The 13290-nt window shown below is 39.7% G+C and overlaps 1 protein-coding gene across 6 annotated transcripts in view; it reads left to right on the top strand.

Moving 5' to 3' along the window:
* The window catches only part of LOC145447931 (dnaJ homolog subfamily C member 13-like), a 63108-nt gene that overhangs the window by 25067 nt on the left and 24751 nt on the right, over nt 1-13290 (top strand). For all 6 annotated transcript variants that reach the window (XM_080326236.1, XM_080326213.1, XM_080326247.1 and 3 more), the window contains exons 21-33: nt 681-726; nt 1314-1421; nt 2027-2130; nt 3374-3533; nt 3765-3827; nt 4252-4461; nt 5329-5531; nt 7134-7218; nt 7683-7782; nt 7922-8025; nt 9168-9319; nt 10409-10610; nt 12460-12575. In XM_080326236.1, coding sequence (XP_080182362.1) covers nt 681-726; nt 1314-1421; nt 2027-2130; nt 3374-3533; nt 3765-3827; nt 4252-4461; nt 5329-5531; nt 7134-7218; nt 7683-7782; nt 7922-8025; nt 9168-9319; nt 10409-10610; nt 12460-12575 — 1653 coding nt within the window. The remainder of the gene's footprint in view (nt 1-680; nt 727-1313; nt 1422-2026; nt 2131-3373; nt 3534-3764; nt 3828-4251; nt 4462-5328; nt 5532-7133; nt 7219-7682; nt 7783-7921; nt 8026-9167; nt 9320-10408; nt 10611-12459; nt 12576-13290) is intronic.

The following is a 13290-nucleotide window of genomic DNA, read 5'->3' as shown; positions in this document are numbered from 1 at the left end:
GTGTAAATTGCAGTATTACAGTATTAGAATCCCCCGCTAACATGTGCATTACGTGCTGGAATGTAGGAAGAGCTATCACATAACGACATGATAGTTTGTTGTAGTAATGATATGCATTTTCATTTTATTTCAATGCATAGCACTCGCCAATCTGCGTCTATCAATGCTAAAATAAGCGATATAAAATCTATTGAAGTCTATGTGCATGCTTTTGAATTAGCTGGATGGTGAGAGCCAGAGGTAGGCTAGATAGTAGCAACTTTTAAATTTTCGTTATGAGTAGCCTACTTGAGTGTTTTATGCGGCTCCATACGTACTCTGAACTTTGAAATGCGGCTTCGACATCCGAAAAGGTTGGGAACCACTGGTCTTGAGCTAAATACAATATGCACGTCGTCTTTGTTCAGCGTCACGAATTATAAAGCTAGTATGGCCAACAATATAACTCGCACAACTCAGTAGAAAATTATTGCGTAACTGTAACTCTGGCGTAGCATAGGCCTACTCTCCGAGCTCAATCCCAAACTTCTGTATCACTTGAGCTGCGACAAACATATGCCCATGTTAAGTCAATCTAATTTCTGTCTCGTGACGTCACTCCAAGACTGCTTAGCTCTGAAACCACTCTGCCATGTACATGGGCTTATTTGCAGTTTAATATTCGTGACCTTACATTTCAGATTCACCCACGACCATTCCAAGCCTAACCTCATTTGGAACTACAAGGTACGTGAACCTGATTGATTGACGCAAGGGTTGTGACCTAGTCACGTTCCGAGTCACAAGTCAATCTCACTTTTATGGTTTTGACTCGATTTAAGTCGAGTCATTTTCAATTCACCACCGTGTCAAGTCCGAGTCCAAGTCAATCCACATTTTTCAACTCTGCTCGAGTGATATAGAATGGTTCGCATTCATAATATCATAATTTTCCTCAGTCCTAACAGTTTCTGGGCCTATTTTCCGAGTAGCAGGACTGATAGATGATACACCAATCATGTGGAGACTTTACTATTCTTCGAAGTTGCAAGGAAATGTCTATCTTGGTCGTCCTAGTCTTGAGTCATATGACTTGGTTCGAGTCATGCACAATGACTCGAGTACAAGTCGAGTCGTTACAGCCCTGATTGACGCTCATTCCAGCATTCCAGTACTATGAAGGATGTGTATGTCTCCAACGGGTTTTAAAAAGCCTGTTTCGTACCCAAGGCACACAATCAATTCTCACATATGTATATTGTACATCGTATATTATACAATGATATGCGTCCTCAGAAAAGCTCCTATCATTAATGACTTATTTTATGTGGCAGACTCGAGAAGAACTTCGCGACTCGCTGGAAAACGAAATGCGAGCGTTCCACGTCGACAAAGAGCTGGGTCAGAACATCGAGATATCTTGGAATCACCAGGAGTTCGAGGTGAGTGTCGCGTCGTTTTTTCGTTGTCGGGAATGTTTTTCGACATTTTGACTTGCCCTTCTCAACATAGCGTGTCTATGGGGAACGCGAAGATCAAATTTTTCTGTTTGTAAAATATAGTTCGAGTATAATCCCCTCCAGTGTCTTAATATGAAGATCTTCTTGGAGGCACGAAACTTCAATATATAATTGAATAATATATTGATATCGAGATGAAGCCCGAATATTTTTGGCTGACACTCGTCAGGGGTAATAGTCAGCAACTAGTAGAGATTGGAAAGAACTTTACATATCAATAATCGTATCACAATGTTCTGTCCAATTCTCAACTAGTTGCTGACGATCACCCCCGACGAGTGTCATCCGTAAATATTAGGGCTCATTTCAATGTGAATATACTATTCAACTCTGGCGTTATGTCTAAAAACATTGAATTTGCATGGCTAGTCGGCTAATGGTAGTGTTTGGAGCAGTGGATCTCGAGCTTTATGACCTCGTGTAACTGTAAAACTTCAAAACAATTGTGAACCTTTAAAAACCAAAATTATTCATGTATTTGATTTCGACAAATGTATGCAATAACGCTCCCGATGATTTGTTGACAGGTTCAGTACGAATGCCTGGCTGAAGAAATCAAGATAGGAGATTACTATCTGCGACTTCTGCTCGAAGAAGATGAAAATGAAGAGAACAGTGCAATAAAACGATCGTAAGTGACACAGACGCTGTCAAGTATAAGCCGCTAGACTTGAAAATGGATTCCGCATTTTGCATTTTCGGTTTTTATTCCAAACTATATTCTACTTGGAATTTTGAATATAATTTATCGTGTCTCCAACGACCCTAGTTCCGCTGACTTGAAGAATCCCATCTGCAATAGGCCCCGTGCGCACGATATCATCGCTGGCCTGCGCAATCGCATGTGCAGTAGGCCTGGTACGAAAGATATCATCGCTGACCTAACTACAGGGTTGTAACGACTCGAGGCCTGATTTTCTGGTGACTCGACTTGACTCGAGTCATTTTCTCAAACTACGGAAATGACTCGACTCGAGTCAGTTCGTGTGTTGACTCAACTTGGACTCGAGTCTCAGACGGCCAAGGCCGACATTTCATTGTAATTTCAAAGAATAATGTGGTAAACTACGCTGTTGGTATTTCACTTTTCGACACTGGTACTTGAAAATGCGACCAGAATCTGTTAAAAGTGAGGAAAATTAGTGTATTTTAAGTGCGTACCATTCGATATCACCAAACAGAGTTATAAAATGTGGTTTTAACAAGACTTTATCTCGAAACTGAGCAGTCAACGCAATGACTTGGACTCGGACTCGAGTCATAATACCATGACTCGGACTCGACCCTCTGCTCGCTAACTTGGACTCGGTGGTGATTTTAAAATGACTCGATTAGACTCGAGTCAAAATTATAAAAGTGACATGGACTGTGACTTGGTTACAATCCTGCCCCACTATCACGTTATTGTTATTAAACAGTGACATCGAATCTCCGCAAAAATGTGTGTGCATACATACATGCGTGATTGATTTCAGCTAATTCCTGAACACAACCATCAGAAGATGTTTGTTAAGACTTGAGTTATAAAAGATGAAAAAGATTTGAACCACCTGAAATCGGGGACATTATAGAACAGATCCCATAACAACTCGGACATTTTGACTGACGTAATACGCGTCGATAAGCGCACATATTTAATTGTTCACGAGAGATCAGGGACTCGCTAATTGACAGCCCATTGCCCGTGTTAGTGAGCGTAGCTTTGTACTAACGTAAAGGTACTAGAAAGAATTGCTCAACTGTTTTGCCTATTTTGTCTCGACTCGATATTGCGTTATTGCGTCTCTAGGAAATTATATTTGGCCGTTCGGCCATGAAGGTTTGACTTCCCTGTTGTTTTATATATTGAAATTGTTTCCCCCATTTTTTCTCAGATACGAATTTTTCAACGATCTCTACCACCGATTCCTGCTGACGCCCAAGACGGCCATGAAATGCATGTGCCTGCAAGCCATGAGCGTCGTCTACGGACGTTGTTGGGAAGAAATCGGGCCCTTCAACGACACCAGATATATCGTCGGAATGCTGGAAAGGGTACGTTTAGTGCATACGATAATGATAGTGCGATTATTCCACAATTTGAAAAAAATAATGATGTGGACTATTAGAGGTAAAAAAATATCTGCGAGTTTCGCGATGACACAGCATAGTACCAGCAGCATATTCCACTGCAGGAAAAATACTTCTCTGAACTTCACCAAATTTCACTATTCTGCTTTTGTGACTTGCTTTGGCTGTAATGTTGTCTTTGTTTCTTCTTTACAGTGCTCGGATCGATTGGAACGCGACAGGCTCATCAATTTCATACAGAAACTGATCAAGCATAAGGTAACGTGAATGCTGCTGGCACTGTGTCATATTTCTCGCTTATCTAAGATTCATCCTTCTGATTATGAATCGATATTTATCAGTGAATCATTTAGTAGTGCTTGGATGGGCCTATGGTCAGTAGGGCTCTTCAAAAATGACTTTTTTTCTCAAATCGTACTGGCTACTCGATAAAATTGTTAGGTTACCTAATTCAAGCCTACACACCAAATTTGCTTCATTTTTGAAGAACCACAACGGTCAGGTCAGAGAAGATATGGGTAACTCCGATACTGTGTCACGCATCCACAGTTTATTTGGCCTGTCCAGTACGATTCATGTGTTGGAATCTGATTGGAGTGTCGAATGTAATGATGCAAAGTTGAATAGCGGGCGTCACACTTAGGTTTGTTTTATAAACGCAAAATGACATAAGTTTGTTCAGAAAAACGTGAAAGAAGCCTTGGACGCCAACCTGATACGTATCCTGGTCGACCTGTTGAGCCTGGCCCATTTACATACGACACGCGCCCACGTGCCCACGCAGACCAACGTGATAGAGGGCACCGACGAAATGATGCTTGAAGCGCAGGAGAAGGAGTGGTATTTCGGAAACAAGGAGAAAGAGAGGCTGGGTCCTTACAGCTTTAGAGAGGTGAGTTATTACATAGTTTTTCTCTCGTGTTATCTGCTTTTCTATTGATACTGGTACAAAATAGGGGTTTGATTCCAAGTCGAGTGTTACGCTTAGGGTTTAGTATTCCAGCACCAACTAATATATCAGTAATAATAAATAGTACATATGAGCATTGAAACAAACCGGGATATTTTTGGCTGACACTCATCAGGGGTAATCGTCAGCAATTAGCAGGGTAGTAACCAAGTCACAAGGCTCCAAGTCACTATCACTTTTGTAGTTTTGACTCGAGTCAAGTCGAGTCATTTTCAATTCACCACCGAGTCAAGTCCGAGTCCAAGTCATCGAGCAGAGGGTTGAGTCCGAGTCACGGTATTATGACTCGAGTCCGAGTCCAAGTCATTGTGTTGACTGCTCCGTTTCCAGTCAAAGTCTTGTTAAACCCACTTTTTATAACTCTGTTTTGTGATATCGAATGGTTGGCATTTATAATATACGAATTTTCCTCACTTTTAGCAGTTTTTAGTCGCATTTTCAAGTACCAGTACCAATAGACGAAATCCCAATAGTGTGGTGACTTTACTGTTCTTCGAAATTACAATCAAATGTCTGTCTTTGGCGTCTGAGTCTCTAGTCATATGACTTGGTTCGAGTCGTACGCAATGGCTCGAGTCCAAGTCGAGTCAATACACATGATGGCTCAAGTCGAGTCATTTCCGTAATTTGAGAAAATGACTCGAGTCATTACAACCCTATTTTGAACTACATGACTAGTCAGCTATTCGGCTTCCACGGATAAAGCATAGGAAATATATATTACCCTAGATGTGTATTGTGTATTGTACCCATAATAATTGTTGGCTAAAAATCATCCGTTTGATTCAGATGAAGGACTTCTGGAAAGACGGCTCCCTGACGCCGAAAAGCCGTTGCTGGGCCCAGGGCATGGATGGTTGGCGGCCCCTGCACGCCATCAAACAGCTGAAATGGTCGCTGATGGCTACCGGGCAAGCGGTCATGAACGAAACTGACCTCGCGATAACGGTGCTGAACATGCTGGTCAATATTTGCGAGTATTATCCCAGCAGGTACGAGAGTATTTTTTAACAACGTAAATGTATTATAAGTTCGAATCTCGATATTCCGGGCTGCAGTATTATTGGTTTGCATTTCAAAAAGTTGCGTGATCAGTACTAGTCTTCCATTTACTGTATGCCATTTTCATAACATATCATAATGTAGCGGTTCCATCATAAGTCTATTTATTGTGATATAGCAGTATTGGTGAGGCCTAATAGAATCACAAGCTTGTCAGAGTAGGCTTTGCGTTGCGAATAAGCGATATGCCTCTCTAAAGGTAATTAGTTGGTGTTTTGTTTGCTCACAGTGTTGACACGGTGTCCGCAGTTGTGAGCGCACAATGGCTCGGCACCGTAAAAACAGGAAATATTGTTATGAGTGTTTTCCTGTAACTTCGAAAAGGCCTTTCAAGATGCTTTTAGTGTTCTGTAATCAATATGCTAGCAATGGCGTACTGTTTCACATCTGAAGAATGCATAAAAATGCAGTTGACTTCAATAACCCAACAGTAATGTTCAATCTGCACTTGAATAGTATGTCGATATTGAAATAAACCGGGATATTTTCGGCTGACACTCGTCAGGGGTAATCGTCAGCAGCTAGTAGAGAATTGGAAAGAACATTGTACATCAACAATTGTATCACAACATATGGCGTCACCAGTATGAAATTTGGAATACTACGGTTTCAGGGTGTTCTTATGTCGCTGAATCCGAACATGACATTAGTTTTTCCGAATAGACCCTATTCTTTTCGACATTCCACATATTTGTTCGGAAAAGTGCTCAAAATACGCAAATTTTGGCGTAGGTAAATTTCACTTTATATACTACAACTTCGATGAGTACGCATCCGTCTTTTCGAGTGTGTGCATATAGCATTCTTCTATTTCTGAAGCGATATCGTTGAAGACGTAATCGTTAACACAGAGAGACTTGTATACGCGAGTCCTGTTTCATGTCAAAATCAAGCGAAATCATAAAAAGTAGGCGATATTAGCGGTAAACAGCATATTTTTGTAAATCAATAACAGGTGCCGTCAAAGCCCAAACACCATGTTCAGTAACGCTCAAAGTTCAGTTAGTAAGCCGTCAAAGCACGCTAATCAATCATATACCTCCATTTTACGTAAAAAGCCCATCGATGTCTTTGCAGTAAAAAAGTTCATCTTGTTGGCTAAAATACGGAAGTAATTCTTTCTCTCTTGTACGGTAAAATGTTGTTCAAGCTCCAGTTCGATGGCAGTTTTTGTCTTTGAGACTGGCACTTCCTCGGAGTGAGTCGCAGATCGCCGAGAAGATTCTAAATATGGGTAATTCCAAGTATCCTACTTCCGACGATTAAATAAAATAAATAATAAATAAATAAATAAAATATATCGATATCTCAAAAAGTAAAGCCAATTCAGGGAAACGAATGTCATTTTCGGACTCGGCAGCCCAAACAAACCTAGAATCCATAAAAATATCTTCGGCATGCGAAAAAAAGTATTTTTTCTGTTGGCCAGTGTAATTGAGCGTATTCATCGGTAACCAAACAGGCCAAATCCTTGCCTATGGTCGAATAACTGAATGTCTCTTTGTGATTTTTATGATTACAATCGTTTTCAGGGATGTGGACGACGCCGTGATCAGACCTCTGCCCCGGGCCAAGCGACTTTTGAGCGAGTCCATATGTTTACCGCATATCGTACAGGTGATTTATATTGATTTTCTTGTAATGTATGCCTTTCCAGACCTTTAACTATAGAAGTCTAACTATAGAGCTCTACAATGTTTTGATAGTATCGATCGAATTAGTGGAGCAAAAGCTGTCACTCATGGCTTGTTTGAAAGAAGAGATCTCTGTCGCTGTGAATAGCAAATACCTATTCGTACTGGGCATACGTTGTGGACTCCATATGGAGCTAACAAAAACTTATCTCATTTTACAGCTAGGTTATCTCATCTTCTTGATTATATACATGCTCGGTTGCCTAGCTTTGAGGCGTAGTTGGTCAGGCGTTGAAATTCTGAATCCAACGGCATATTACTTGTTGGTGTCGCATCCCATTATGGTCGTGTTTTACAGATTTGAAAAGTGAAGCATAATTTTTAGGAAAAAGCATCCTGCTTAGAAAAACCGTACTAGGGCCAACTGAAGCTTGCGATTTTTTTCAGCTCCTGCTAACCTTCGACCCCATCCTAGTCGAAAAAGCCGCGATTCTTTTGCATCACATCATGGAGGACAATCCGATGCTTTCTAGAATGTACCTGACAGGTTTGCGACTTGAATATTATTCCGAAAATATTTTAAAAAAATAGAAAAAAAATATATGCAATACCGTTTTCAGTGCATGCTTATTCTGAGTTACAGCGATAAAATAGACCTGCTGTTCGCTATCATATTTATTTTGCAGGCGTGTTTTTCTTCATATTGATGTACACGGGCTCGAACGTGCTGCCGATCGGAGTTATGCTGAAGTATTTGCATTTGAAGCAATCTTTTCGGACTTCTGATGAGGTGGGTGGAGCTACATTTCGTTGACATTAAGTCAAAACCTCTGTTGTAATGCGACTTTTTTTGACATATTTTCTAAATTTGACCAAACATTTCGTCGAAAATTTCGATCTAGCATGATTGTTTTTGGAAATTTGTTCAATTCTACCCAACATTTTTTCAAAGACTTTGCATGATTTTTAATGTTGGGCCTGGCACTTTATGAAATTTTGTCCAAATAATTTTACACTGAATCTAACATTTCTGAGAATGTTTCAACACTTTCTCAAATCAGTCTTTCAAAATTCGGACCAGTATTTTTTTAAATTCAAAAAGATATTTTTCGAAATTTTTCTAGTATTTATTTAATTTGATCTGACGCTTTATCGAATTTTCGTCGAATTTTCGAACTCGACCTGGGATATTTTAGAATACTTTCGAGCTAGCGTTTTCACCGAAGCCCGACAGGTTTTAGAGAATGATGTGGCCCCGAGACTTGAAAATTTGTCAAAACATTTTTTTGAATTCAGCGCGACTTTTTTTCTCGAAATATTCGAAGGTTTTCTGGATTCAAACCAACGTTTTTTTGAAGGTGTGGTGTATTTTTTTAAATTTGGCCCGAGATTTCTCAAACTATTCAAATCATTTTACGCTGAATCCAACATTTCGGAGAATGTGTCAAAATTTTTTAAATTTAGTCCTTTAAAATTTGATCAAGAGGCTATTTTGTGATTCGAAAAGACATTTTTTTCGAATTTCTCGACCGATGTTTTGGAATTTTTCTAACATTTATTCATTTTGATCTGACAGTGTATCGAATTTTAAAAGAATTTTTAAATTCGACCCGGCATATTTTAGAAAACTTTCAAGCTAGCGTTTTTAAAAAATATAACTCAACATATTTTTAAAATATTTGAAATTTTTCTAGATTCACACCAATATTTTTTCGAAGTTGTGACATAGTCTTTTAAACTTGGCCTGAGATTTTTCAAATTTTATAAATTATTTTCAATTGAATGTAGCGTCGGCAGAAATCTTTGAAAAAATTCGCATAGATTTTACATCATTTTTTTGAGGGCCCGACATATTTCTCAAATTATACCTGTATATTTTTGTAGAATTTTTTGGATGTTTTAAAATTTTTATCTCGTGTATTTCCTATGCAGGACGTGTCCGACATGGTGAGCAGGTCCATCCTCGGGCCGCTTTTGCCAGAGGCGATGATACATTACTTGGAAAACTACGGGGCCGATAAATTCGCGGAGATCTTCCTCGGAGAGTTTGACACGCCGGAAGCGATTTGGAACAGCGAAATGCGGTAAGCGTGTCATATCTAGGGGCGTTTTTTTTGACACCTCCAAATTTGATAAAATCTTGTCAAAATTGTAGCGTTAGGTCAAAATTTGTCAAAATTGTTGACAAAGTCTTAATTTTTTTGACGTCTGCATTTTTTTTGTATCGTAGATTATGCACTGTTGGTCAACTTACCATTTGATATTTTACAGCTTGTAGCATACTTTATAGGCATACCGTTGTAAACGGACAAATGTCTGCTCATTGTGAATCATGAACGGCCTATTATTCATAGGTTCAGACTTCGTTGAAATATTAGGTTTTTCATGTAAAATTTTGCCTGTTTCTGAACCAAACTACTTCGTTAAGACAGCCAGTTCCAACCAGAAACGCAGATAAGTGGTACAATTCCACACATTGTGTGGAAAAACACCTAATTTGCACATGTTAAGTCAAAATTTGGTCAAAATTCAGTTTATTTAGGTCAAAATTAGGTGATAAAAAACCCGCCCCAGTCATAACCATAGGGGGCGAGTAACCAGGGTTGTAACCAAGTCGTAAGGTTCCGAGTCACAATTCAATCCCAAGTCGAGTCATTTTCAAGTCGCCACCGTGTCAAATACGAGTCCAAGTCAGCTGGTAGAGGGTCGAGTCCAAGTCATATTGTTCAATGTTCAGTTTTGAGTTCAATCCGTTTCAAACCACTTTTTTCAACTCGGCTTTAGTGATATAGAACGGCTCGCATTCATAATTTCGTCATTTTCCTCCGTTTTAGCAGTTTCTGGCCCAATTTTCCAAGCATCAGGTGATAGACGAAATACAAATAATGCGGTGACTTTATTATTCTTCGAAGTTACAATGAAATGTCTGTCTTGGCCGTCCTAGTCTCGAGTCATGCACGATGACTCGAGTACAAGTCGAGTCAATACAAAATTGACGCGAGTCGAGTCATTTAACACATTTGTGAAAGTGACTCGATTCATGTCATCGTGACTCGAGTCAGTCTCGAGCCATTTCAACCCTGCTCTTAACCCAGTTGCAGAAATATTTGTGGATTAAATTTTGTACCCTTTTTGTATTTTTTAATAATTTATATTTATCTCTGCTTTTCCAGGCGATACCTGATCGAGAAGATAGCGGCCCACGTCGCGGATTTCACGCCCCGTCTGATGAGTAACACGCGTGCCTTGTATCAATACGTGCCGATACCTTCGATATCGTACCCGCAACTCGAGGAGGAGCTGTTCTGCAACATGTACTACCTGCGGCATCTGTGCGACGTGGCCAAGTTTCCGGAGTGGCCCATCAAAGACCCGGTATGAGGCTTTGGGATATCTTGCTTGTGTGTGTGTGTGTGTTGCTGTCATCTTTGGTACCAGAGGACACATAGAAGTAATGCCATAACTTTCTACGCAATAACAATTCAAAGTAGCCAATTACAAAGACATACTTGCCCAACCTTAAGCTGAAGTATAAAAGAAAACGTGCTGTATTAGACCCCGTTTTTTATTTTTACCCCCCCCCAAAAAAATCAAAATTTTGAATTTTTTTACCTATACGAACTGAATTTTGACCTAACGCATGCAAATTACGTGTTTTCCCACATATTGGTAAAATTGTACCATTTATCTTCATTTCTGGTTGGAACTGGCTCTCCTAACAAAGTAGTTTAAACGGAAAAAAAACGTTTTTTTCTTAGAAACAGACGAATTAATACATGAAAAAACTATTATTTTAACAAATTCTGGTCCTCTGAAGAATTCAAGTAGTTACAATACGTATTATGGTAGAAATAATTTGTTGTAGTACAGCAAGAGGTACTTTCCTACATTCTTGGGTAGAAAGTCTATGTTCTGACCTGACTAAGTAGCTTGCCAAGAATGGAGAAAGAACGTTCAACAGCAGCAGTTGATGGCTGACAACAATGAAGCTGTGCGTACACTGCTGGTGACAAACCGTGTTGCTTCATTCTGACAATGGTGTCTACGTCACAATTTTATATCATACGTTTCTTGATTTAAGAATGATGCAATGCCCAAGAAGTCTTTCTTCAGTTAGGATGTTGCGGTACGTTCACCGTAACGCCATGTCAACCTATTTGTTTCATTTGACCGTTTATGATTCACAACGAGCAGACCATTAGCCGTTTACAACGGTAGGCCTATAAAGTAGGCTACAAGCTGTAAAATGTCAAATGATAAGTTTGCCCACAGTTCGAAATCTACGATACAAACGAAATGCAGACGTCAAAAATAACGTTAGAATTTTGACAAAATTTGGACATGTCATAAAAAAATCGCCCTAGTAATAACGATTCGATATCACAATTTGAAATATGGGCCATTACTGGTATGAAAAGAAACAATTTTTGTGACTCACGAGAACTATATTCTAGGGCAGTGTTTCTCAAACCTTCTCCGGTCGCGCACCACTAATTTGTTTCCTACTACACCGCGTACCACTTAGATCGCAAATTACTAATACACCATAACGCCAATGACTAGTGCGGAAAGTGGATTTAATTTGCTAGATACAACTGTTTCCTGTAGATGTCAAGATTGTCTGTGCGGGATGGAACATTATTCTTAGCACATCGGAGAATATATCTCCATGTCCAATAATGTCCATTGTCCGTTGCTCAGGCTCGATTAGACGCTCTCGGCCGTTTAATGGTCGAAAGCCCTTCCTCGCAACAATTAATTGTTCTGGTCTTGCCTAAAGGATCGTTGATTTCAAGTAGAAGTAGTAGTTTGGACTATTTCACGCCGTTCTTATGACCTTTTCGCTCTCGAAAGCGATGCGAGCCTAGCACAAAACCACTTTGTGCTTTTCAAAAGCCAAATCGTAAGATGGGAGTAGTTTTTCCTGAAAAGTCGTTCACGTTGAAATGGGAGTAGTCTTGATGAAATTGATAACTGCTGTAGTGGAAGTTACAACGGCCTGACCATCTCTGGGTATCGGTGATAGACTCGATTGAAAGCTAACAGAATAAAATAGAGCTTCCATCTGCTTTTTAACTATAAACTTTACATCTTACGATGAAACTTTCGTGTATGATTCTGCTTATTGCGGGATTTCAACCTGTAATCAGATTGATTTTGGATTTTGTCCTGAATGCTGGAATTTCATGATGTATTGAAAAAAATTTTGTATCAAATTCCGTAGATCAAACTTTTAAAAGACGTTCTGGAAGCTTGGAAGAAGGAAGTGGAGAAAAAACCGCCCAGCATGTCGGAAGACGACGCCTATGAAGCGTTGCGTTTGCCAAAAGACAAAGGCCCGTGAGTATTGTGATTCAGTGCCGTTTCTGTCTGCCATAGATTTTGTAGAGCTTCTTGTAGGTACAGGACTTCAATATATTTCTATACATATATATAGTTATGGGGGTGAAGAGGGCGCTCAAGCTCAATATACTATATTGATATGGTGCGCGAGCTCTTCCTGTAGGCACAGGCTTGGTTGGCGTATTTTGATAAAAGTCGACACGCAAATGAATTACCGTTCACCAGGGTCGTAACCAAGTCACAAGGCTCCAAGTGACGAGTCAATCTCAATTTTATAGTTTTGACTCGAGTCATAGCGAGTCATTTTCAATTCACCACCGATTCATGGTGTTGTGACTCGAGTCCGAGACCAAGTCATTTAATGTCTTGTCAAACCCACTTTTTATAACTCTATTTGGTGATATCGAATGGTTTGCATTTATAATATACTAATTTTCCTCAGTTTTAGCAGTTTCTGGTCTCATTTTCAAGTGCCAGTACCAACAGACGAAATCCCAATAGTGTGATTACTTTACTGTTCTTCGAAATTACAATGAAATGTTGGTATTGGCCGTCTGAGTCTCGAGTCATATGTCATGGTACGAGTCATGCGCAATGACTCGAGTCCAAGTCGAGTCAATACACAGATTGACTGGAGTCGAGTCATTTTCGTATGGTAAGGAAATGACTCGAGTCAAGTCGAGTCATCAGAAAACCGTGACTCGAGTCGTTA

The sequence above is a fragment of the Botryllus schlosseri genome, chromosome 1, assembly GCF_051294905.1.
Source record: "Botryllus schlosseri isolate E-star chromosome 1, Bs_hap1, whole genome shotgun sequence".
NCBI classification, from domain to species: domain Eukaryota; kingdom Metazoa; phylum Chordata; class Ascidiacea; order Stolidobranchia; family Styelidae; genus Botryllus; species Botryllus schlosseri.
Note: the sequence above shows the minus strand (reverse complement) of the source record. Positions and strands in the feature narration are given on the sequence as shown.